General features: G+C 35.8%; 3 protein-coding genes across 7 annotated transcripts; 1 reads left to right on the top strand and 2 right to left on the bottom strand.

The window, feature by feature from the left end:
• The first annotated feature begins 661 nt into the window (after positions 1–661).
• Positions 662–7457, top strand: LOC309495902 (OCIA domain-containing protein 1). Of its 3 annotated transcripts, XR_014204863.1 has the most exons (9): positions 662–786; positions 1178–1262; positions 1356–1409; positions 1485–1532; positions 1633–1762; positions 3353–3513; positions 4454–4606; positions 5837–6255; positions 6335–7457. XR_014204863.1 is itself a non-coding variant. In XM_082165853.1 (8 exons), the coding sequence occupies exons 1-8, from the start codon at positions 736–738 to the stop codon at positions 5872–5874; spliced, it is 717 nt and encodes a 238-aa protein (XP_082021979.1). In that variant the 5' UTR covers positions 662–735; the 3' UTR covers positions 5875–7457. The 3 variants fall into 3 exon arrangements, 2 of the variants coding, with proteins under 2 accessions (XP_082021979.1, XP_082021978.1); XM_082165853.1 differs by having other exon boundaries at positions 4457–4606; positions 5837–7457; XM_082165852.1 differs by having other exon boundaries at positions 5837–7457.
• chic2 (cysteine-rich hydrophobic domain 2) lies at positions 6536–11152 on the bottom strand. The gene is made up of 6 exons (XM_082165860.1): positions 10864–11152; positions 9967–10021; positions 9462–9617; positions 8229–8285; positions 8086–8145; positions 6536–7971 (listed from the first exon to the last, which is right to left on the bottom strand). The coding sequence occupies exons 1-6, from the start codon at positions 10995–10997 to the stop codon at positions 7921–7923; spliced, it is 513 nt and encodes a 170-aa protein (XP_082021986.1). The 5' UTR covers positions 10998–11152; the 3' UTR covers positions 6536–7920.
• A 982-nt stretch (positions 11153–12134) lies between these two features.
• On the bottom strand, positions 12135–22872 carry fip1l1b (FIP1 like 1b). 3 transcript variants are annotated; one of them, XM_082165807.1, is made up of 17 exons: positions 22583–22872; positions 21625–21682; positions 21163–21295; positions 20416–20522; positions 19333–19394; positions 19102–19209; positions 18889–19019; positions 18110–18225; positions 17868–17921; positions 16428–16527; positions 16180–16333; positions 15944–15970; positions 15676–15730; positions 14198–14256; positions 13853–14033; positions 13445–13594; positions 12135–12479 (listed from the first exon to the last, which is right to left on the bottom strand). In XM_082165807.1, exons 1-17 carry the CDS (start codon positions 22659–22661, stop codon positions 12338–12340), a joined length of 1716 nt encoding a protein of 571 aa, XP_082021933.1. In that variant the 5' UTR covers positions 22662–22872; the 3' UTR covers positions 12135–12337. The 3 variants fall into 3 exon arrangements, with proteins under 3 accessions (XP_082021933.1, XP_082021934.1, XP_082021935.1); XM_082165808.1 differs by having other exon boundaries at positions 14198–14253; XM_082165809.1 differs by having other exon boundaries at positions 21181–21295.
• Positions 22873–26486: the final 3614 nt, after the last annotated feature.

Below are 26486 nucleotides of genomic sequence, written 5' to 3'. Positions count from 1 at the left end.
AAACAGTTAAAATTATTTTTTTTATTTTTTTTTAAACAACAGTATATTGTAAAATATCATTACAATTTAAAATAAATCATTTCGATTTTAATTTATTTTAATCAATTTCTTTTTTAATTAATTTATTGTGTAATTTATTCTGTGATGGCAGAGCTGAATTTTCAGCATCATTAAACTGTTGAAAACAGTTCTGCTTAATATTTTTGTAAACAGTATTTTCCCTCAGGATTATTTGATGAATAAAAAGCTCAACAGCATTTATTTGACATAGAAATCTTTTAAATATCTTTACCATCACGTTTGGTCAATTCAATGCATTCATTTTGAAAAAAAGTATCGATTTTACCAACCACTGCACTGAACTTGGAACACATCATCACGACACAAAAACATTATACGACAAGAAACATTTACTACCCGACCCCATATCAGCATTCCCGTCAGGCATCATTCACACAAGGTTGTACCTGACGAGTTCGTCGATGATGACCCAATATGTTCTTATGGCCCAATGCGTTCGTATAGTTTGGTGTAAAATATGTATTAATGTTTTACGACCATTTTGAGATTAGGCAAAAATTACAACAAAGTTGTAGACGCTATTCCATGTCAAACCGCATGATGGCACTGACAGCTGGTCACCATGAACTCCTACCGCACAGTCGAGGAAGAAGGTGCCCGTAGATTTGACATTATAGACTGGAGAGAGCAACAGCCAAAGGCATAGGATGCACAATGTCCCAGCAGTCTCCAGCGGACCCTAAACGCCCAAGAAATGCAGCCTTGGTGTGTTTGGAAACAAAACATCACTTAAAAATACAGGAAAGGATAGACTGATTTTGCCAGGTTATGCATTGTAATGCGTTTCCACTGTTGCGTCACATAATCAGTAGACCTGCATCATAATGCATGCTAGATCTCATCTGTCTTACCATTATACAATTTTCTGGATATTATTATTACTATAATATTATTATTATAGTACTATTAAACTATGTTAGTATTATTATTGATATTATTTAATAAATACTTTAATGTTACATATACTGTATAATATATTTAAAATATTAATCACATTTAGAGAGCTGTAGAAAACTTGATATTCATATGTGTGTGTGTGTATATACTGTATATACATATATAAATGAACATGATATGTTTCAATATGTGTATGTAGGGTCCCATTGGAATTGACTACAACCCCACTGAGGAGGAGAGGAAGGTGTTCAAGGAATGCAATCAGGAAAGCTTCTGGTACAGATGTGAGTATATGTTCAGTGTTTTTATCCATTATTATGCTTGTGGTTTTATTGATATCATAACTGATTTATGTTTCTGCCTTTACATACATACAGCTGTCCCTATATCTGCCACCAGCATGGCCTTCACTCAGTTCCTCATTTCTAGAGGTGGGTTTGTTAAAATTCTTACCCAAAACTAAACCTTTAAACAATAATGTAAATGTTTTGATTTCATTTTTATAGGAGCTCTTACATCCTCTGGCAGATTTGGATCATTGCCTAAAGTAGCTTGTGAGTAAAATTTACTGTCGCTGTAACTGTGAGATGGTTTATTGTTAGACTGAATGTTAAAAATATGTATGTACATCATGTATGTGTATGTATGTGTTAGTTGCTGGTATTTGTGGGTACCTCGGAGGGAAGGTATCATACATGAAGACATGCCAGGAGAAGTTTATGAGCTTGGAGAATTCACCACTAGGGGAGGCACTGAGACAGAAACAGCACCAAAGACCACCAAAGTAAGCACATAATGTTTAATCTAAATGTCATAACTAGACCTTCTGGTGAAAATGACTGCTGACGTATGCCAGACTTTTTATATACCTTTTGTATACCTCCATTGTATACCTCCATTTTGTATACCCCATCTATACGCTATGCAGGTGTAAATGAGGTCTAAAACATTTGGAGCTTGTCCACTTTCGACCACTTCCAGACGTAGTCGAAAACGCATTTAACGGGATTGCTTTCATAGTGTAAACGCTCATGTGGTCGAATGTGTTCGAACAGCCACAAAAGACTGCCTACTCTCCTCCTACTGACCTAATGCTTAAAGGGATACTTCACCGTTTTTTCATATTAAACTATGTTATTCCCTTAACTAAGACGAGTTGATACATACCTCTATCGTCTCAGTGCGTGCACTAAATCCCTCTGTCTTGCGGCGAAACTTTGTTAGCCCAGTTCATTTAATATGGGCCAAGCAGAGAAGCTACCAAACACCTCCACGTTTTCCCTATTTAAATACAGTTACTCGCGAAGTGTAACTCGGCCTAGGACGGTGACACAAAACAAAACGTTGCGCTTTTCTAAGCGTGTAAAATGGATAACTATTTTGTATGGCGGAATACCATAGCAAGTGCTTGTAAGCACTTCGACTTGGCGCAGTAATATCTTCACTAGAGGGAGCGGGGGCCGGTGAGAGGATTTTTCACGAGTGAAGATATTACTGCGCCAAGTCGAAGTGCTTACAAGCACTTGCTATGGTATTCCGCCATACAAAATAGTTATCCATTTTACACGCTTAGAAAAGCGCAACGTTTTGTTTTGTGTCACCGTTCTAGGTCGAGTTACACTTCGCGAGTAACTGTATTTAAATAGGGAAAACGTGGAGGTGTTTGGTAGCTTCTCTGCTTGGCCCATATTAAATGAACTGGGCTAACAAAGTTTCGCCGCAAGACAGAGGGATTTAGTGCACGCACTGAGACGATAGAGGTATGTATCAACTCGTCTTAGTTAAGGGAATAACATAGTTTAATATGAAAAAACGGTGAAGTATCCCTTTAAACATTATGGGAAGCGCCCTAGCCAGACGGGATTTAAACTTTGTCAGCTGGAGATCCAAGTTTGGCTTGAAGACGAAAAACGTACCAAGCACAATGTTCTCTCACCATTCCTGATTTCAAACACGCATTTACAGCGTTTGACATGGTCTTGCGGCTGTCAGAGCGGAAACAAAAAGCTATTGCTCTCCGTTTTGTTTTCAGTCCTCTCTGGGAGCATTCATATGTAAATCATGTGAGCTTATTTTGTCCATTAGATCGAAAGATCTGAAAAAAACTATACATTTACCCACCACCCATAGATCCTTCATTTAAATAAATTAGGACAGAAGTGGTTGAAAGTGGACAAAAGAGACGGATCCAAATACCAGGTGTAAACGGGAATGTGTCTCCCTCGACCACTTGTGATCCGATCAACCAAAACGCATCTTATTACCAGGTGTAAACTGGGCCTAACAATGCAGAACAAAAGATCAGTTGCTACTTCCATTTTATCGTCATTTTAAATAAAAGGAGTGATGTTTTGGAAAACCTTTTTTTTTTCAGGTTTGCTAGTGAGCAGCCAGGGTTGAGTGATCCAAACAAAGCTGATTTTGAGCCAGTGTTTCAGCTTGATGATCAGAGGGATCAGTCGGCCTCCTATGCCAGTGATTTCACTCACACTAACCCCCTGCATTCAGCAAAGCACTCTGGCACCCAAATTACAGGCAAGTTAAAGTGCCATAATTTATTTGCATTAAAAACTACTGTAGGTCTTATTACCCTTAACATTTGCTACAGATCTTAGTTATTACTTAGGCTATTTTTAAACAGTAGAATAGTTCACCTCAAACTATTCTGGAGGGCCACTGTACCGCAAAGTTCAGCTCCAACCCTATTCGAACACACCTGAACCAATCAAAGTCTTCAGGATTACTAGAAAGCTAGATTTAAACTAGAATATGCAAGTTTGAACAAGGGGTATAACGGTATATGTATTCGTCCCGAACCGTCGCGGTTTGGTGCATACAGTCAGACGAAGAATACAGTCAGTCACAGGCGATCCACACTCCAATCCAGAAGGGGGCGCGCATGCTAATGCAACACTGTTTGCTTACCGCAACAACAGGAAAAAGATCAGAATAAGAAGAGACGATCCAACCTAAAACATGGGGTGCTAAAAGTGTCCAAATAAAATAAGTTTGAAAACAGCTGTTGCATTTTACTGTGCAGCATTGGTCAATCTATCAATAAGAGTAACAAATCAACTATTCCTTAATTTTTTATTTTAAACAATCAGGAATTTAGGGAGGCCGGACATGTAAATGTACCGAACACGTATCGAACCGTGACCCCAAAACCGAGGTACATACCGAACCGTGACTTCTGTGTACCGTTACACCCCTAGTCAAGTGTTATTTCAACATGCGACGCTCTGTTCATTCGTCATCAGACTGGGAATTAATTATGCATTTCTATGACAACACTATCAATGGCCAAATTAATCTGCAGCGGGCATGGGGTACAAGTAGAAGCTCTCCAAAAATTCCCAGCTTCCTAGTTGAAATTGAAATCTGAAATCTGGTAATTACATGTTGTGAATGCACCTAGTGTTTGCCCATCCCTGCCATAAAGTGTGTGGTATTTAAAACCTTCCCTCGAATCCAGCAGAATCATCTTACATTGAGGAGGATGCAGAGAAGAAACATGTTCTATACAAGGACCTACAGAGTAAGAACAGGGAAAACTATGAAGTCACAATGACTCAGAAACCAGACGCACAGCCGAAGTCTTCGGCGGATTCCACCCCAGCCAAGAGAGGTGAGACCTGCCAATATACTATCCAACGTCCTAACTAGAGCTGTGTTCGAAATCGCCACCTATACCATCATTCTCTATTCCCTACATTAGTCCACTAATAATAGTTTACTTGAAGGAGTGAATGAAAACGAGTGAATTCGGACACTGAGTGCACCGGACGGGCTGCCGCTTTTGCATAGTTTGTGTTTGCTGTTTAATAACCATTTGAAACGGCAAACTGGCCACTCTAGTAGTAATGAAAATATTTATCTTTATCATGAAAACTCTGTATAAACCTTAATTAAACATTTAATAATCAATTAAAGAGGAATTTATACCTGTGTGATATTACACTATACCCACATTGGACAAGTAGAAAATTAATGCATTTTTGGAAAATTAATGGATGGATGATTCATTCAGTACGACCCTCACAGTACGTGGGTGTACAGTACCTCACAGTGCATTATGGGTATTCTCTAGCAGTTGAGGGTACATCAGTTGCACACTCATTATTGCGGTGCATTATGGGATTGAATGAATGCACTCAATAACGTCCACTATGGTTTCGGACACCACTACAAATGTCTGTCCCCTCAAATAGTGCCCTATTTAAGGGTATAGGGGGCGATTTCAGACACAGCCCATGTGTGTTGCAACATTTTTTTTTTTTTTGTCCACTAAACTAAAAACTTCAACAACAAAAAAGACATCAGAGTGGTTAGAGAGAACACTGGTTACACAGCACACATGCTCACCAAAACCACATGTATTTGAACAAAAATACAGTAAAAACATTAACATTGTGAAATATTATTACAATTTAAAGTAACTGTTTTTAACTGAATTTATTCCTGTGATGGCAAAGCTGAAATTTTAGCAGCCATTACTCCATGATCCTTCAGAAATCATTCCAATATGCTGATTTGGTTCTCAGAAAACATTTCTTATTATCAATGTTCAAAAAGTTGTGCTGCTTAATATTTTTGTGGAAACTGTGAATACTTTTTTCAGGGTTCTTTGATGAATATAAAGTACAAAAGAACAGCATTTATTTGAAACATATATTTTTTTATGTTACAATTTAATGCATCCTTGGCTTGCTGAATGAAAATATTTATTTAATTCTGTACGGACACTAAAATTATTGTCTGTATTAAATACATATACTTATTATATTAGTAAAAAAAAAAAAATCAATCCCTTTTTTGCTTACATGATGTGTATATATATTTCTTTTTTTGTAAACAGGGAAGAAGAATATATATGGAGACACATGGGAGGAGTGAGAGCTGCTTCAACGGACTGTCTACACTGTCTAAATTCGCTGTCTGTAACCGATGTCTTTTACAATATAGATGTCTAACTGTGTCTGAGAGATGACTGTCATTGACTTTGTACCTATTTAAAGTTAAAGACGCAGCTATTGGTTTTTAAATTGTGCACAGCTCACTGCATTATCTAATAATAGTGGCATCACAGTTAGGTGTTTACATTCTCAGAAGACATTTTAATGATGCTTTCCCACTAAAAAACTAAACTTATGGTATTTATTTACTCAAAAATTAAAGCTATGGTATTTGCATTTACTTCTTCCCTGTTTGATTTATCAGACACGTTTATCCAAAGCGACTTGCAAATGATGAATACAACAAGCGAAAATATTTGGAGTTTTTAACACACCATGAAAGAGGCCATCTACAAGATAAGACTATTTTTTCGCTCATTTCATAATGACAGTTCATTCAGGTCATACTGTTGTTTAATACTTGAGATTCATAAACCTGTAATGGGAAGTAAGAGTATTAATTAACAAGTATAATTTTAAGACAGTCTGGTCCACAATAATTGTGGTTAATAAATTTGATATTAAATCTTTTGAGTTCAATATTTACTATATAGACGTCAAAATATAGGCATAAATTCAGAAGTAAATGGAAAAAACAAAAATCAAGTTGGGCATGTTTTATTTCTGTACACACATTGTACATAAATACACTGAAATATTTTTTTGAAAAATAAAGACGATGTCCCTGGGATTTAGGATGACATCAGACAAGAGATAGGGCCATTGTAATTTCAGTAATAATATCAGTATTCACACACGCACACACACACACACACACACATTTCATAAATTTCAGGTTTTGAGACCTAATAGGACCAATTGTCTTATTGAGTATTGGGACATAACGGTTTTATTAACCTACAATTGGATACATTTACACAAGTATAGTTCACTAAGAGAAAATGCCTGCATAGGACTTGCTTAGTCTTCACACCTGACCCAGGATTGAAACAAAGATGAAAAAAATAAAGTGAAAAAGGGAAATAATGTCTTTCTGCCCTGGAGAAAATCCTATATTTGTGGGTTCATATTTTATTTTATTATTATTTAGTTTGACTCCCAATAATTCGTAAAATGAATTGTATGACTTTTCCAATGACCCAACAAACCTATAAATGAAAAACTAAATATCTCAGGGACAGACGGAAACAATCACCTCCACACACAAATCAAGAGACAAACATTTGCTGCTCGTCTTTTTAAACTGAGCAAGTAAACAAAGATAAAAAAAAATGCTCCAAAAAAAAAAAAAACCCAGCAAAAGAAATCTAATCTATGCTGCGTCACTACCCATTGGTGCACTTGGACCGCATCAGATCCATGACTTCCACTAGACTCAAAAGTCCTGTCAGAGTCTAGATGGTGCGTGGCACAGTCAGTGTTTGATTGTCTTTGTATATAGATGATGATTTGTGATAAGGAGAGATGGAGAACTATGTATTGTGCATTGACCGTATCCATTTGACTTTCAGCTAACTGAAAATCCGTATTAATCGTTCCTTCCTTCCATCTTTATTTATTTTTTTTAATTAACAGGAAAGGTTTAATTTTACAGCCGCCACTTCCTCAAGCCATTCTTCACTGATTCGCTCCACAGTGATGTTGTCGGCAACAGGAAATCGCTTGGCTAGTGTGCAGACTGTGATGTGATTAAGGTATAGTAGACGTTTCCAGCTTCAGAAGTTACTTTCCGTGGCCTCCTCGCAGGCTCCGTGTAGTCATGTGACAGTAAAGGTCCCTCTGTGTGTATTCATGCACTCGCGAAACCAAAACGGCACAGACGTGTGCCTCAGTATGTGTGTTTGTGGGTTGTAAACAGTGCTTTCTCGGTGAGGAGTGCTGTGAGTGGCGCTCAGACGTGAGGCGAGTCTCTTGCTCAAGAGTGTGGAGGGAAAAGAGACGAGGCCACATGATAGAACCATGACAGTACCGGAGAAAGGCACCTCAGGAAGACCACGCCGGAGGGATGAGCTCTGGCCCGCCACTGCTAATCCGGCCGGAAGATGGGAATCTTGGGAAGGAACTCTATTTGGATGACCTATAAATAGGATGGAGAGAAACGGTGGAGGTGAATTTACACTTTTCATAAGTCCGATTTATTCGATTTGGAACAGCTCAAATAGTTTTAGGTGCATGTTTGTAGTTGGCTTACATATTCCATCATGTTGTTGGTTTCACACTTCCTTTTGCTGAGCCTCCAATGCAAACACAGCTAAATGAACAGAGGGCATGTCGTAAAATTAGCACCTGACGGAAAAATACAAGCTGCAAACAAACACACGACCTTCTACGTACCTTGTGATACAATCTGCTGTTTTCCCACTCCAATAGCTTCTCTAAGGATCTGCGTGTCTATTGGTGAAAAAAACACTATTCAGCACAACTCAAGACAAGAGAAGTTATTTATGTCCTATAATGTACCCTTACCTTTTAAAAGTTTGGGGTTGGTAAGATTTTTTTTTATGTTTTTGAAAGTCATCTCACCTAGGCTACATTTATTTGATCAAAAATACAAGTAAAAACAGTAATTTAATATAATTGTTAGCAATTTTTATTATATTTTACATTTTAATTTATTCCTGTGACGTCAAAGCTGAATTTTCAGCAGTCTTCAGAGTCACATGACATGATCCTTTAGAAATCATGCTTATATGCTGATTTGGTGCTCACTTAAAATGTAGTTTTATTATCAATGTATTAATTTATTCAATTTATTAAATCACAGTTGTGCCGCTTAATATTTTTGGTGGAAACTGTGATAATTTTTCCAGGATTCTTTGATGAATATTTCTAAATAGAATTTATACAAAATAGAAATCTTTTGTTTTTATTTTTATTTTAAATGTCTTTTTTTTATAAAAAATTTTTTATCTTACTGACCCCATCTACTGGAGTCAATTAACAAAGAAAATATTGTCCCTCACTTTGTAGAAAAAAATAAAATAACAATAATAAAGAAAACATAAATCACAAGCAGGCAGCTTATTTAAAACTTTTAAAAAAGTAAAGCTTATTTACAAAATGGTCCCATTAGATAATTAGTTATATTTGTTAACGTTAGTTAATAAAAATACAAATGTTCATTGTTAGTTCATGTTAGCTCAGTCTGGTCCAGTAAATAATATTAACAGATCATTTTAATTTTATCAATGTATTGGCAAATGTTGAAATGAACATTAACTATGATTTACAAATGTTTTAAAAGTATTTTTAATTGTTAATGTTAACTAATGTTAACAAATTGAACATTGTTGTAAAGTGTTACTATTAATTCTATTGAATTAAAACTTGTCTGACCTGCAAAACTGTCAATATTGAATGCAAAAAAATCACACCACATTCCTAACCTATAGATTTTCCATTGTAAATTCATTTCTGTAAATCCGATATTTGCGTTTTTACAAACTGAAGAATGGGTTTAACAAATTTTCCCAGGAAATTGACAGCAAACCACCACTATAGCTTTTGATAAAGCTAAGCTTCTTTTAAACCAGGAACATCCCTCGAGGTGACTCTGAACAAACTCACCCTCTTGCTAAGGCAGATGACCGGCCACAGACTAAAGCCCAGAGTACAGCAACAGCAGAGACAGCCGCACAGCAGCCAGCGCACATTCACCGGGAGAGCCTTCCTCAGACAGCCGTTCACCCGGTTTATGCTGGCTTTGAACTCTTCCGGTGCAACCTGTAAATCAACAAACGAAGCAGTCAACTAGAACTCACGTCAGACCTCAGAATTGTGTGTGGCACTACATTGTAAAATACACACTTTCAAGCTTAACAACTAGTTACGTGGAAAGGAGCAGCTTGAACATTCTACTAAACATCTTGTTTGTGCTCGACAAAATGTTGGGGTGAATAATTATTTTAAGCATTCTATAACATAACAGTCTTACACTATTTCCTTTCATTTCTGAAAGCCAGTAATGACAGACTTCTCTGGGGCTTTTCACTTCTCACTGGGATTAGAAATGAATAATTCTACATTTTATTGTAGTTCCTTGAGATGAAAAAGCCACTGAAATCACACTTACCTTTCCCGTAAGGGCTGAGGGAAACTCAGATTCAAATTTATTGCTCAGTCCAAACCTACAGGAAAGAAAAAAATATTTAAAATATTGTGATTTTAATTTCTCAAACTTGAGTTTCGACAAAGGCACAAGTAGACTTACTGTAATAGACTAACTTATATAATATAAAGTTTATTTTACTAGACCAGGTAGCAAAAAAAAAGAGAGAGAAAGGTTTAGAGAAAAACGGTGTACAATGTGTAAAAAATTATAATAATGAAAATATTGAAATAAATACAAATTTGATAATATACAAGTATGTAATAAATATATAAATACATAAATTAATAAGTGAATATTTTATAATGATGTGTAAATAATGAATAAATAAATAAGCAATCCAACAGTACAGTACTAAAATGTGTAGAAACGTAATAATGTAGCTTAACAGAAAACATTTGCCCAAAAATATTTTAGATTCACAGTATAAATTAGGACTTTATCCAAGGTTCCTCGCATGAGAACTGTCATATTTGGGGGTCTGTGTCATCTAAAAGATAGAAAATCCTTGTAATAGACGTAGTTCACTAAAAATGAAAGTTTAATCGTTTACTTACTCTTGCGTAATGCCAAACCCGTATAACTTACTTTTACTAAGGAACACAAAATAATAGTCACTTGTCAATTTCTTAGGAGAATTGTATGCGCATCCGAACATTCAAAATATTTTTTAGGTTGTTACTGCTAAACCGTTTTGGGACTTGTCATTAAAACTACTACCATTTGTCTTAAGCAGTTGTATCGATACTTAGCATGTCTTATGTGTCTCTAAATGAGCACTGAGTTCCTAATAGCTCAGGTGTGATCAGTGTAGATTAATAATCTATATATGAATAGATCCAGGGCTGACGGGAGTCTTACACAGTGACGTGCCCGGATCCGCGCACTACCACCGGGTCCGGAGCGTATTTGAGCAGCTGCTCCTCCGCGGCCCTGTCCTCGTCCTCTTCTTCCTCTTCCTCCTCCTCGTATATCTCATCAAAGTCCTCCATCATCGCCCTCCGCCTCGGCCTCTTTGCTTCCCGAAAGAAGCGCCGAGAAAGACCGCGTTTCGCACACGTTACTCAAATATATGCAATAACGCAGATCGTACGGCCTCGGTGAGAAACGACTGTACAGAAATCCGGATCAAAATATCAACATCCGCCGAAAATCTCGTGTGGATTGATCTCAGGATACATCGCGAGAGTGTGTAAATCACATGCTCACTGCTTGAGGCTTTCTTATGTCAAAATAAATGGGTGTATAATAATAATCGGGGTGTTACCTGCATTCTTTATAACTAGTAAAGATCTTTCATTTTCATAAGACACCTATAAATTCACATATTTCTTCATTTACATATTCTAACTTGCACGTCAAATTTTATAACGTAATTAAAAATGTGTCCCTTAGTTTGCATTTGCTGTTTTCAAAATTCACAGAAAATACACATATAGCCTACATAGATCACAAGAAATATAAAATAATCTGCTATGTTGTTTAATTAAAGAATAGATATTGCCCATTGTATCCTATTGCTTGCAAATTTATTATTCAATAATATTTATAATTGTTTAGGTAGCGAAATTACAGTATACGACTACTGTTCAAAAGTTTGGGGTTAGTACGTTTTTTTTAAAGAAATAAACTCTTTTGTTCAGCAATAATGCATTTAATTGATCAAAAGTGACAGTAAAGACAAATAAACGCTGTTCTTTCGCACTTTGTATTTATCAAATCATAAAAAAAAGAAAAAAAAAAAGAGATGAGTTTCCACAAAAATATGAAGCAGTCAACATAGATAAGAAATGTTTCTTGAGCACCAAATCATCATATTAGAGTGATTTGTTTAAGGATCATGTGACACTAAAGACTGGAGTAATGATGCTAGAAATTTAGCTTTGCCATCGCATGAATAAAATACGAAATAGTAATTTTAGTTGGTAATATATTTCACAATTTTACTGTATTTTTGATCAAATAAATGCAGCCTTGGTGAGATAATCAACAATAGTGTCCAGTAACCACAAATAAAAAATCTCAGAAATAATAATTGTTAATCTTTGATAAATCAAGCTGGATACCATGATCAACTGTAAACGTTGATTGCCATTTGCTCTAGTCACAATATATGAAAGACACAACAAATATTAACAAATGCTCTTTTTTTAATCCAACAAATCAACATCTACATGGTACAACTGCACTGGAAGAAAACAACTAAACGAAAAAAAAAAAAGGAAAACATGAAAACAAAAGGAAGGTAAACTGGATTCCTGTTTCATTTAGCATGATCTGGTTGACAATCAGCGCTCTAATAAGAAGGAAGGAGAGCGGAGAAGACAGACAGGAGTTACTCCATGGCCTCCTGGTTCTCCTGGTCAACAGAATGCTCCTCGCTGGGCTCCTTGCCCTCTTTGCTCCTCTTGGACTTCTTGTGCTTGTGGCGCCGGTGACTGTCACCCTCCTCGCTGTCATGTCTTCGTCTGCTACTGCTGTGATGGAAGAGAGAAAAGAATAAGGATCTTGAAGGGAATGCAGAGCACTGTATGAGACTGTTACAATAATGGAAATTACCTTTCCTATTACAAGGCATTATTTGCCCTCTTAAATTGATTTCCGAGGGATTTTTTTTTTTTTTTTTTTTTTACAGTATAAGGGTAATTTTTCAGTATATGAGTCATCTTTTATGTCAAATTCTTAAATTAATACATTTCTTTTATTTATTTTTTTTAAACAATAAATTAACTTAGAATAATAAGACACTATATGGCTGTTACCAAACAAAATCCATCTTTGCACTGCACTGAAGTGGCATTTAGTGACAGTTTAATGCTGCTCAGAAGTGACATGAATGCATTTACAATTACAACTGCATAAATAATGTTATGAGATAAATGTTTTAAATATAAAATGAAATCATGGAAAAAATTAAAAGACGCTTTTAAATATGAAACTAAAGTCATTGTCACTCACTTAACGAGTGAGTCATTGGGTCATTTAAAATGTCTGATTCATTCAGGAACTAATCAAGCATCTGTCTATGAATGGGTCACTGAATCAATCACTCACCTAATGTGGATTCATTCAGTAATGAAACACCACAGTGTTGATGTGCAACGGTGCTGCTGTGGCTTTGTTTGGAACTATTTTTGTTGACGCAAAAGAGCAAAAATAGACAATATTGTCTCTAAATGTAAATCACTTAATATTAATTTCTGTTGTATTGAACTGTTGTATAAAATCAATATAATATTTGCAATCAATGCTGATATTCGAGAAAAAAAGCAGTCTTTCTCATGTGATACTGCTTAACTGCATGATATGTTACAAATATTAAAAACAATAACTTTTACAGGGGCATTTTTTCCCCATATCTCGATTTTTGGGGGATTTTTTATCAATTTGTGGCGCCATTTTTACCCCAAGCCTCCATTAATTTTTGACCCTGATATGATACCTCCGTGATGACTTGTGCCTCCCCTCCTCTTTCTCTCTGTGTCTCCTCTCTCTGTGACGCTCCTCCTTTTCTCGGCTCGCTCGCTCGGGCCGATGCCTCTCGTACCCTCTTTCTCCATACTCACGGTAAGAACGATACCGTTCTTCATCACTGCAAAAGACCAAGTTTAAATCAATAAAAATGTAAAAAAATTAAATAAAATAAAATAAAAGCCACTAGGCCAAAATTATTTTATTCTTGACAAGGTTAAAGTCAAAGATTACAAAGAGTTTTTTCTTTGGAATAATGATAAGAATTTAAAGTAAAATCTAAATTTGTCAGTTTAATGACAATTCTACACGTTCAAACTGAAAAAAAGAGTAGGCTATATCTGTATAGTAAATAAGTGGGTTGACATCATCTTAAGACCTGTTATAAGCCACAGGGGTGGGACTGTGGTCTCTCTCGTGGCCCCGTTCCCTCTGCCTGTCCCTTTCTCGCTCTTTTTCCCTCTCCTTGTCTCGCCGAGGGTAGTATTCCCACTGCTTTGGGTTGTCCATCAAACCGGGCCAGGGGCTAACAGCTCCTTGCATGGGTGGAGGAAACCCACCTGAAAACAGAACCATAGGAGCAAACCTCAATGCGCATGATTCTTAATTGAGGTTAATAAAGCCTGGAATATATTTAAGTACTTGTGACCTGTACCGAGATCTAAATTAAATGAGTTTTCCAGGTGAATATAATAGACTGGGGAGATGGTACCACACTACTTACCTGTAGGAAAAGGATATGGAGCAACAGGACGTCCATCATATCCTCCTGGGTGCCCACTGCTAAAACAGAACGCATAGGCAATTAAGGAACTGTTAAAGTGCAAGTCAAGTATAACATTTTAAATGGTTACAGAAAATTATTTTTCAAAAACGGCAAGTATGTAAATCTAAATACATGCTTACAAGAATTACCCAAGGATAAAAGGTACACAAAAATAAACATCACACATACAGAAATTTTGTCAAAACAGTTTTTAATCAAAATAATCTACACTACCATTCAAGGGTGTGAAGTAAAGAAGTTTAAAGAAGTGCAGCAAGGCTGAAAAATAGTAAAACAGTAGTAAATACTGTAAAAACAGTTAAAGGTATAGCGGAGGATGTTTTACTTCCTGGTGGGTAGTCTAAACTATTGGTCCTCCTAATTGTCAATCATTCTGGTGAATCAATCAAACTTTTCAAAAAGTGGAGAGGGCGGGTCTTATCTAAAATTTGGAAAGATCCTCCGCTATACCTTTAATATTGTGAAATATTATTACAATTTTAAATATCCGTTTTCTATTTTAATACATTTTAAAAAGTAATTTATTACTGTGATGTAAAGCTGAATTTTCAGCATCATTAATCCAGCCTTCAATGTCACATGAACCTTCAGAAATCATTCTAATATTCTGATTTGGTGCTTAATTCAATGTTAAAAACATATGTGTAAGACATGATATAGAACAGCATAATTTAATTTATATATAAATGAGATGCACGACACTAAATTTCTCCGCAGATACCGATAGCCGATTATTCAGAATAACCGAAAGTTGGATTTTTCTTAAGGAAAAAAGATCTTAAAAGATGTCATTTGTATTAAAGTCTAAGAAAAGGCTTGAGCTCTGCTCTGCCGCTTGAACTGGCGCTACAGCGATCCGTCACGTCACATTTAAGAGTGTCAAAACGTCATTTATTGTTTGAATTGCATGATAAAATGTACAGAATTTGAAAGCTGAGCCTTTGTTTCTTCTCAGAAGTAACAGAGCACAAAACTCTTTGCGATTATTGGACGCAGGCGTTACAAATAATGTTTGATGTAGGGAAAAACAACTTGTAGATCTGTCAACCAGGGCTTGAACTACGGATGATTCATTGAGTCAAATAAAGCCTGCATTAACCACATTTTTAACTGTTAAAGCCTTATTGTCACATTAACTTGCCCTAGATTCAACAAGAGAGAATTTCTTCACACACAGAATGAGTTGCAGTCTATGACACGTTTTTTCCGCACCCTTTTGATTGACAGGATATAATCAGCAATGATCATCGGCTGTTTTTAAACAATTGGCTGATAGCGAAAATAATAGCTTTAATCGGCCGATGCCGATTAAATTGCACTGATTGTATTGGCCGATACAATCAGTGCATCTCTAATATATATATATACACGAAATTGTAACAGAAGTATTAGAGTTGTACAGAAGCTACACCTACTTGTCCATAGTAGGGATCAGTGAAGGAGGAGGTCCTCCTGTGGGAGGAGGGAAATCTACAACATAAACAGAAACAAGATTTAAACAGCGACCAACACAATCATAGTGAAAACACAGGAATAATGAAGATTTTTAAACACAATCAGTCATAAAGTTTGCAATTACACACACAGTTGCTTTGAAAACATTTAAGAGCTTTATATTGAGTTACTTTTGCTATGTTTGTCATGTTATTGCACACTCGAACATTCAAAGAAGGATAAACTTACTGGGAGGCGGAACAGTGATTGGCATCCCTGTAAAAAAATAAAAATAAAATAAAAAGATGAAAAAGATTTAAAAAATAAACAATCCTTCCATAACTGCATAGACCATGACAAATACATTACAAATGCTATTAGAAACCGCAATATCAATGCTGTTGAAAGTGATACATTCATACATTTTTCATATAGATTTCAAGTAAAAACAAATAACAAACGAATACAAAAAATAAAGGTCTTACGTGGAGGCGGGATTAGAGGTGGAGCCTGACTGACAGGAGGAGGGAGGAATGGAGGAGGGGGGATGTTTGGAGGCAGTGGCCCCGGAGGAAAGAAAGGTGGCGGCATCTTAGCCACGGTGGGTTCAGTGTCAGAGGTGGAATGTTCCGAGATCACCTGCGAGTGTTAAAGTCACATGATTCAGTTCCCAGATATGGAGATTTACAGTATGGAGACTGAGGAGAATGTGAGGGCATGTCATGTGTGTAACCTGGATGTTATTCCCCTCCAGATTGTGGCGACGTCGTCCTTCTACCCTGCTAATGGTGGCAGTCCCTCCTCCAATCACATCTATGGTCCCGGGCGTCTTCCTGCAACAAAAACATACGTACACTTACAGCTTTAGGGTGTACATGCATTTCTATGTTTTTACAGATGCATACACTGCACACATCAGAGGAGGGCAGGGCGATATGACTGTATGTGCCATGGATGATATATGTGTGCATTAAGACTGCTTTCTCATTTCAGAAGTACAGTGCAGGTGTAACACACAAGTACAAATGAAGAAGAACATGTTATTAAGGGGTGTAACGTGAGTTTAGCTGGTTACATCTGCCAGACAATCAGTGTTATTTTTGTATTTTTTCTTATATACTATTATTATTTATCAATATTTTAAATTGGCTTTTATTTTTTAGATTTTCAGGGTTCATTTTAATTTAAGCTTTTGTAATTTTCTTAAGTGCTCATCATTTTTATTAATATTTTTAAAATAAAAATCATAATTCTATTTAGTTAATTCATTTTTATTTATTTAAGTTCTAGTTTTGTCATTTTAGTACATCAACTCTTCAAAGTTTTTCATCTAATATTAATATTTTACTTTATTTCAGCTTTATTTCTAACAGTTTTAGTTAATAATAACACCAATGCAGGCAACGTTGTAACTCGCAACATTAATTTAGAATTCAAGTGATGTATGGTTATTTTTGTAATGACTTTGAAAGTGGCTCATCCAATCAGAACTTAGTGTGTTTCCACTGTGTCATTCCATATGGTTTGTTGTGCATAAATCATGTTCCATATTCGAAAGAGAAAATAAATCAAATATTTAATTCCTGCTTAAGCTTCATTTGGAATCATTGTCGTAGACGGAGCAAAAATAGACTGTCAATACGGTCTCTAAAATGTAAGTTACTCAAATATTAGCTTTTTGTGCATTGGACTTTTGTATAAAAGCACACTCACAAATCGTGCCTTCATTCCAAATATCAGCCCATTCTTCCAATATTGTTTAATTTCAACATGGCGGTTTAAAATATAATCCAGCAAAAATAATTATATTGTGATTCAAAGTGGATACACCATAAAATAAAATGTTGGTCATACCGCCCACCCCTACCAGAATGTCATGCCTAACTAGTAACCACACACACACATTAAAAAAATCTACATTAAATACAGCACTAAAAGCTACACAGTTCTGCAGAAAAAATGGTCCAGTTTGCTGAGTCCGTTGTCATAGCAGCAGATTTTATCTTGCTATTTTTTTCATAGTGCTTTGTATATTAAAACATCACCAACAGACATTAACTGCACTCATCAATAAAACATAGAAAGACAACAAATGAAGCCCATTAAATTTTATATTTTAAATGTCTAATCAGGTCTTGTAAGACAAACCACTCCCATGTCACCTCCCACTTACGTATAATAGGGCATTTCTTGAGTGGCAGGCCCTGCCCAGTGTGGAGGGGATATCCTATGAGGGCATGGGTAAGGGGAGACAGGAACAAATTAGTTACTAGTCCCCTCTCCTACATGACAGATGCGGGACAAACACTGTACATGCATTCCCAAACATGACTCTGAAACTGGATTGTTGAAACACTGAAACAAATGAGGACTTCTAATAGTCGATGTGTGAGTGAACGTGTTTATGTTTCATACCTCGCTGGGTTGATTCCTGTTTTATACAGGTTGGATGGAGTGGAAAAGTCTGCTTTAGATGCATGAGTAGGTATTGTGATCTCCTTCTCACTGTTACCTGTACGACCCTGCTGAACCTGAAAGAAAGAAAGAGGTGGAAAAGGTAAAAATGTTCATTAGGACAACTGCATCTATCTAAATGCACACTTTACTAGTAGTTCTATTAATTAGTCATTAAATTACTACTACCATGAGATTATTAGACTGAAATGTAACAGCTAGGGTTTGAAATGGAAAACTAGTTCTTATTCAAAAATCTATTTTTGCAGAACTTCAGGACACTTTCGATTGTATGCAGATTCTAATTCAAATCAATGCTGTTCTTTTTTAAATTTCTATTAATAAAAGAAAATATTGAGTAGCATAACAGTTTTCAGCATTGATAATAATAATAAGAAGAAATGTTTCTCAAGCAGCAAATCAGCATATTAGAATGATTTCTGAGGGACCATGTGACTAGTGTTGGGCTCCATAGTCAAATCGTCAGCCTGTGAGATTTATAATGTCCATAAATCAAAAGAAATCTTTCATTTTGTCCAAGATCTGTATAATACAGTTTCTTTCTGATTTCACTAATGTTGAAATTTGAAATGGTCTGGGAGTAACTCTTACAAAATAATTGTTTTCCAAACATTACAAATCACTAAGGAATCATTAAAGAACATGTAATAGTAAAATCAAAACCAGAATTGTTCAACTCTTTACAATTTCCATCCCTGTTAACAGCTGATTATGCTTACTGAGATCTTGCTAGTGGTGGATCCAATGTTGAGAATGTCGAGGCCCATGCGTAACCTCTTCTGCTTTTCACAGTACGCTTTCCACGTGTCCTCATTAAAACCATAGTTAAAATAGTCAGACAAGTCCGCACCTGTAAACACACATACACACACAATGCAGACACCATATGCAAAAACCACAAAAGGGACTTCAAACTGGTTCATAATACACACCTGGCTTCCTCCATGGTTTCTCCTCAAAGGACTCCACATCCACTTCCAGGACTGGGACTCCATTGATGCTGCCTGGAGCTTCGAGGTCTACGCCCTTCACTTTAGAACCTACCGAGTACACACTCAAACTATGTCAGGAGCCCACAAATGTTGCGTTGCATAAAAAGGCTTCTATAAGTAAACTGATGTATTTAAAGTTCCAAGCTTTGCAAAACACATTGATTCACTCACCTCCATATGCTCTGCTGCCAGCTGATTTTATGTTCAGATTCACTGGAGTTCCCCCATATGCCCTGCAAAATAAAACATACTAATTACATCATTTCTGCAGTCATATATCAAAATAACTAACTTTTTCCTCTTCAAAACACCAATGACTTTAAGTACCCTATAATGACAGTATTGCCAATGATATTTAGGAAGACAAAGCACTAAAGAGATAATTCATCCAAAAATGAAAATGCTGTCATTACTTACTCACCCTTATTGCAAACCCATAAGACTTGCGTTCATCTTCGGAACACAAATGAAGATCTTTTGATGAAATCTGAGTGATATCTGTCCCTCCATTGACAGTCTGCACAACTACTACTTTGATGCTTCAAAACGTTCATAAAGAGATCATAAAACTAATCCATATGAATTGAGAGGTTAAGTCCAAATTTTCTGAAGAGACTCGATCGCTTTATATGATGAACAGATTGAATTTAGACCTTTATTCACATGTAAACATAGATCAGCGAACATAAACGTAAAAAGCGTCAGCTAAATGAATAAATGTAAATGTAAATAAACAGAAGCTCAACCAAACTGGCTTGACACACGAAAACAAATTTAATTGGTTCTTGCAGAAGCTCAAACGTGCCGTGTAACACAGGAATAAACCTCATTGGTTCTCGGACATCAAGCGAACATACTTGAGCTTCCGTTCACCACAACTGATGTGTGAGTTGATTAAATTTGATAAGTGAATTAAAGCCTAAATTCAATCTGTTCACCATATAAAGCAATTGTGTCTCTTCAGAAAATGTGGTTTAACCGCTCAATTCATATGGATTAGTTTTATGATCTCTTTATTAACTTTTTGAAGCGTCAACGTTTCAGTTGCGTAGCTGTCAACGGAGGGACAGAAAGCTCTCAGATTTCATCAAAAAATAACTTCATTTGTGTTCCAAAGATGAACGAAAGTCAAGCTTACATGTTTACCAAATGTGATCCTCTCTATGAATGTGCTTATAAGTGAATAAAAGCCTATAATAAATCATCGTGAACCTCACAATCTTCAGGATGCGAGAACAATCACTGAACGCTTACGTGTATTGTGGCGCCCCTGTTTTGATATCTCCAATGGTGACACGGACATCATCATCGTCATCATCGCTATCGCTCTCACTGTCTTCATCTTCTCCAGGTGCTTCCTCCTAAAAAAGAAACAAAGTGTCCTATTTTATTCGACTCTTTTGTAATGACTGAACATAACTGATCAATATAAAGGTTACAGATGTGTAACTCAATCTAAAATTGGCCAATTATTAATTAATTACACAGGGAAAAAAGAAAAATAAAGAAAAAAACATCCCAATGATCTATTCACACCAAGGACGACGACTATAATGATAATGAAGATAAAAGAAACATCATTCTAAATAGAGTCCACACCAGAACTATAACTATGATGGCACAGATAAATTATCTCTATGGAATCACTTTCAGAATGATTTTTTTCCAGCTGATGATCGATCAAAACTTTTGACAGCCTGCTATAAAGAGCACAAGCATTTAAAGCTGCAGATGACAAACTTATTGAACATGAACATAACTTGTGTGCTGGTGTGGACGCTAAAATTGTTATCGATATCTTCATAGCAGGCCATAAGTCATTAAAAACTCAAATCCACATATTTGCAGCTTTCGCCACACAAAACTGGAACACATTGCAGTGTAATGTAAAGGAGCAATATTGATATTTACCTTTAATCTTTAAATATATTTAAGCTTAACAGTGATCAGCGATAATCTGACCTTAAATCAACTCCATCAAAAGTGAATGAGGTTGCTTACAGTGGTCTTGATTGTTACCTGACTGGCCACACCATTTCCAGTAGTGCTGGTGGTGGTGGTAGTAGTGGTGGTGGTGGTGATGGTGTTGGTGGTCTCGGTGACCTCCTCAGTATCAGGAGGAGCAGAGGTCACACTGCAAACACAGACAGATCAGCGCGAGAATGAAGAAAACAATGCAGATGAACCCCTTAGTTAACTTGAAGAGGCGAACCATAGTACTGACACACGTTTTCAACCCTGCTCCTGGTGACCTACTGTATTTATTTCCTACCTGATATAATAAATATTACATTTTCACAGTTTAATTTGGGTCTTTATAAAAAATAGAAAATAAATACAATTTAAGGATTCGGGTCCCTCGCACAAGAATCATCTTACTTGGGGGTCCGTGGCATCTAAATAAACAAAAACAAACAAAAACCCCAGGTCTACAACACTTACAGTAAGCATGTCATATCTTACCTGATGGCTGCTGTCAGTTTGGCCTCTTCTTCTTCAGTTTCTTTACTTTCACCTTCATCTGTAAGAAAGACATAATGCAGGAGTGACAAACTGACTATGGGCTCAAGGTACCCCATTTCTATAGGTTAGAAATTAGTTAAGCTGCTCCCAATATAAATATTTAAAATTTACCTTACAGAATTTTGAGAATATTTGAGAGGTATTGTTGAACAGATTCTCGAATTCATTCTACACCAGAATCTATTTGAGATTTCATTAAATTCTCTCTCAATCACCTCAGAATGAGAAGTAGGGTATTTCTTAAAGTGAAATACAAATAGAACAAAAAACAACCAAGAATGTGTTTACAGATTCGAAAGGTATTGTTGAACAGATTCTCAAATTCATTCTACAACAGAATTTATTCGAGATTTTATTGAATTCTCTCTTAATCCCTTCAGAAAGGGAAGTAGCATAGCGAATTTCTTAAAGAAGCAAATAAATTGAACAAAATATAATCAAGAATGCATTAACAGATTCTACCATATTCTAAAAGAAAAGAAGACCGCAACATCGTATAGATTCAAACAGAATTCTCAGAGAAATATTAGATAAAGTATATTTACATAATATTATTTACTAAGCAGCGAAGAAAAAGATTTCAAAGTGAATAAAAAAGCGAATCTACCTCAACTCCCTCAGGAAAGATTAGTTTCACTTCAAGAAGCATATATAATCTAAATCATTCACAAATAGATTCTATATCAATTCCCTCGTAAAGAAAAATATTTCTTAAAGCGCGGACGTGAATTAAAATTATTGAGGGAAGTGACATATATCTCTCATAACACTGCAGTATAAAGGCCCCTACATAAACCAACATGGCATTTTGTGCTGCACATTAAAGCACACTTCTCAAGAGCCGTTAGTGTAACAGCAGAGTACAGTAGACGAGAGTAGATGTGTGTCGCTCACTGACCCCCGTACAGCCATTCTTCCTCCTCGTCTCCTGCACTGGCATCAGTGGTGGTGGTTTTATCCGCCTCCTCTGCAGACATCTTCTCCTCTGGCCTCTACAACGCGCTCCAGAAGCCAAAGACAAGGTCAGACTAAAACCCACCAATCCCGAACGGGCGTACAAATATTTCGGAGGGGAAAACACAAACGCACATAAGAATTTAGCAAACAAACGTATCAAATGATGTTTAGGGAGAAATCCACACTTCCTACAGCCTCTGTAGGATGTTCTTGCAGACTTGAAGACATCAGTTCCGGTTCATGAGTGTACAAACTAAAAGTCTCTCATTTGCGTTCACTGTCTACCAGTAAAAGGGTTGGACACGGTTGACAAAAGTTTTGTTTTTTTATGATTACTTATTTGCTCACGCTTAAATGCTGAGAATTAGTTCATTTCCAGTACAAATGTCTATTTCTTCAATAGGCTACTATTTTAAAACCGAATGCCCAGAGTGTGCAGAGTATCTAAACAAAGGGTGATTGATTTAAATCTATACTACTACACTAAAAAAAAACATATATTTATGATCAGTCAGTTATGACAAGACAACATGGCCTGTTTTTACTTTGTTTTAACTCCATTTTCTACTTTTATGTCAGTTTAATGTAAATGCACAGACTTTCAGCTGTTTCCAATGAACATATCAAACAAAAGTAATTGAAATAGTTCAACACAACCAATGTTCCAAGTGGTTTCCTCAAATTCAACAAAAAAAAAATCTACTTTTTTGGGGAGAATATTTTTTTAAATAGATTTTTCATTAATAGGATCACATACAATCGCCCAAAGGTTTCTTCATAATAAACAAAACAAAAAGATGAATGCTTTATGGTATAACTCAAAATTGGGAAGGCATTAGTACGTTGCAATATAGCTAATTTTAACTTTGGTTGTTTGCCATTCCAAAGAAAAGTGTGACTTAAAGAGTCATGTCTTTTACCAAAGGAATCATAAGAACACTAGGTAATATATTCATCTTCACAGTCGAGACTCTGGATTGCAATGAACCAGGACCTCCATCGATCAATATCTCTTTTAAGCTTTTGAAAGAATTTATCATAATTTATATGTACGATTTATTTTAGTGAAGACCATATAAGAATCCCTAGGTTATCTGATTCGTAATTGGAATAGCTGATGGTATCTGAATTTTCTGAACTTTTTTTGGTTTAATGGTAAAAGAGATGATTTGGAGTGGACCAATTCCAGAAATTTCCCAAAACTGTTAAATGTTTCTAGCATGTTGGGATTGCACAGAAATCTGTAAAATACTGTAAAATGTCATATGCATAGAGGGATATTGCATGTTGGGTACCCTTAATTGAAATAGAACAGATTTGGTCTTAAGAGGCAATGCAAATAACATTGGTCAGAGGGGGCATCCTTGCCTTGTTCCTCTCAAGATATCAAAAGGTTGGGAGTGTTAGCCGGTTGTTGCTATAATTGCTATAAATTATTCGGACCCTATTAATACATGTCTCATCCAAACCAAATTTATCTAGCACCCTCCATAAATAATCCCAATTTAATCCGTCAAAAACTTTGTCTGCGTCTAAAGATAAAACTGCACAAGGGGAATTTTTCATTAATTACAGCAACGAATGATGTGGAATAAAGCCAGATTTATCACTATGAACTAATTTGCAGATATATTTTCCAAGACGTAAAGCTAAGACCCTAGCATATATTTTTAGGTCTGAGTTTATTAATGAAATTGGTCTAAAATGTGAGCATTTAGTACAATCCTTATCTCTTTTTTGGGATTAAAGAGATTAGAGCCTGTATGTCCCAAAAATGAAAGATTAATTCTGGGGGGATCTCATCCGGCCCAGGTGATTTCCCCTTCTTTGCTGTTTTTAATGCTGCATATGCTCCTCAAGTGTTATAGGCCGACTCATTTGTTCAGATTCACTTCGTGTTAATTGTGGTCAATCAATGTCATGTAGAAATTTATGACACTCATCTATATCTATACTAACCTTCAGTTGATATAGATCTTTAAAATGTTCTGTATAAGTGTGGTTTATAGGATTGGTTACTAGGCATTTTGTTGGGGTGTATAAATATTATCAATAATAGCCCTCACTAAGCTTTCACTGTTCACTTCCACGTCATTAAAAGTTGCATTTTCAGTTGAATTTGGGGAAACCACTTGAAAAAAAAAATTGTGTTGTGTTTTTTTTTGTTGCTATTAGCACTTGATGGCACATACAAGGTTGCATAATGCCCTACCATTAACAGGTTCTCAGATCAAATAAATTTTTTCAGCAATAAGTTTTATTTCTATAAATTCCTTATACGATTTAGGTCTTGTGTGTTTTTCAATAAACAATAATGAAATATAAAAAATTCTCACACACACATACATGCATTTTAAGTGGCAAATTAGAAAATATTTGACTAGTTCTTCCATTCTCTCCTCCCTTGAAATTAGCATTTTAGTACAATATAAAAACAGAAATAACAAACTAGAAAATGTTACATCGATGACACATACTTATAATTATTGCAAATGGACGCTCCGTTTTAAATAAACTATAATTTAGCAATTTTTTTTGTGATATTCTTTTTTTTAATAGGAAAACTATATGTGATGAGCTTCAAAACAATTTAATTATCTTCAGCATACTATTATTTACAACTATCACTCCTACTTCAGTTCCATTTTAATGTTTAAAAAAAAAAAAAGACTTTAAGTTAATTAAGCGCACTTCATTGATTCCTGTGTTGTTTGTGTTCTCCTCCCTCAGTGAATGATCTCCTGACACCAGTGCCCATTAACCTCACTGACCAGTCACAGGAAACTCAGTGTGCAGGCTAACATTACTGTGAGTGTTTGATGACCAAGCACACAGACAGAAAGATACTCTTTCTTCTTCATTAAGTAAGCATATGCGATGGCCCCAAAGTATTTGAAAACTAAAGCCACACTTGCTTATAAAATCAAGTGGCATCTGCAAACAAATGATGCCTGTGCTTCTTTTGAAACAAACCACTTTTCTTAGCCATTTTTGCAATTACTTTAACCTGTTGGTCTCAGAAGACTGATTTATAGTGATATATGAAGTCAGTTCTCCTCAAGTTCACACAGGTCTCCTATCTGAGTAACCACAGGTGTAGGCTAGCTCATCACATTAACTATGTACATGATCCACTAACGTTTGATATCCAGAAAGTGTCAAAATACATTGAGTCTTAATTTTGATTATATCTGTTGTTTTATTATATAAAACATATTAAAATGCTTTGTGCAAAATATTTAACTTCACAAATTGTAGTTGTGCTTTCTTTCAAATAAACTAGTTGGTTAGATTTTTTTTGTTATCAATTGCAATGACATATATATATATATTTAAGTGTGACTTAAAGGGGACCTATAGATTCTATAGGTTTGTTTTTACAATCTGCTTTTGGGGTCTATTAGAATAGGTTTACATGCTTGAATGTTCAAAAAATACATTATTTTCACATATTTTACATTATTGCACCACCTCGCTTCCCTTTCTGTCAGTAATGCTCTGTTTAGTTAAGCCCCTCCTTTCAAAAAGCACAATGTCCTCTGATTGGTCGACTAGATCAGTGTGTTTTGATTGGTCAACCCCTTACCATTTCAACAAAAATATACTGATGCAACTCAACCAGTCCTCTTTCATATGCAATTATTCAAATAAGGGATATTGTGGCGTGTAAGTTCCGGGAAGAAAACTCAAGACTACAATCAAAGTGTTTCAGCGAGTTCAGAAACATTGCTTACGGATATTGAGTATATTCAGTCCCTTTGGAGTGGGTTTTGAAACTTTGCAGACCTTTTTCATGCTCAAACATGCAGCCACATTACACACTAAAGAAAGTTAAACGTAAAAAG

Source organism: Leuciscus leuciscus, assembly GCF_965113295.1.
Source record: "Leuciscus leuciscus genome assembly, chromosome: 3".
Classification (NCBI taxonomy): domain Eukaryota; kingdom Metazoa; phylum Chordata; class Actinopteri; order Cypriniformes; family Leuciscidae; genus Leuciscus; species Leuciscus leuciscus.
The sequence above is the reverse complement of the archived record's forward strand: the minus strand, read 5'-3'. Positions and strand labels throughout refer to the sequence as shown.

Excerpts from the sequence above, each read along its gene's own strand:
- chic2 (XM_082165860.1), bottom strand. The coding sequence starts at position 10,997 with ATGATGGAGGACTTTGATGAGATATACGAGGAGGAGGAAGAGGAAGAA. Across the intron at positions 8,286-9,461 it reads TCATCTGCCTTAGCAAGAGG|ACACGCAGATCCTTAGAGAA; the intron begins GTGAGTTTGTTC and ends TTTCACCAATAG. Across the intron at positions 7,972-8,085 it reads CCAACAACATGATGGAATAT|GTCATCCAAATAGAGTTCCT; the intron begins GTAAGCCAACTA and ends TCCTATTTATAG.
- fip1l1b (XM_082165807.1), bottom strand. The coding sequence starts at position 22,661 with ATGTCTGCAGAGGAGGCGGATAAAACCACCACCACTGATGCCAGTGCA. Across the intron at positions 20,523-21,162 it reads AGGTAACAATCAAGACCACT|GAGGAAGCACCTGGAGAAGA; the intron begins GTAAGCAACCTC and ends TTTCTTTTTTAG. Across the intron at positions 19,020-19,101 it reads GAAACCATGGAGGAAGCCAG|GTGCGGACTTGTCTGACTAT; the intron begins GTGTGTATTATG and ends GTGTGTTTACAG.
- LOC309495902 (XM_082165852.1), top strand. The coding sequence starts at position 736 with ATGTCCCAGCAGTCTCCAGCGGACCCTAAACGCCCAAGAAATGCAGCC. Across the intron at positions 1,263-1,355 it reads GGAAAGCTTCTGGTACAGAT|CTGTCCCTATATCTGCCACC; the intron begins GTGAGTATATGT and ends ACATACATACAG. Across the intron at positions 1,410-1,484 it reads TCAGTTCCTCATTTCTAGAG|GAGCTCTTACATCCTCTGGC; the intron begins GTGGGTTTGTTA and ends TCATTTTTATAG.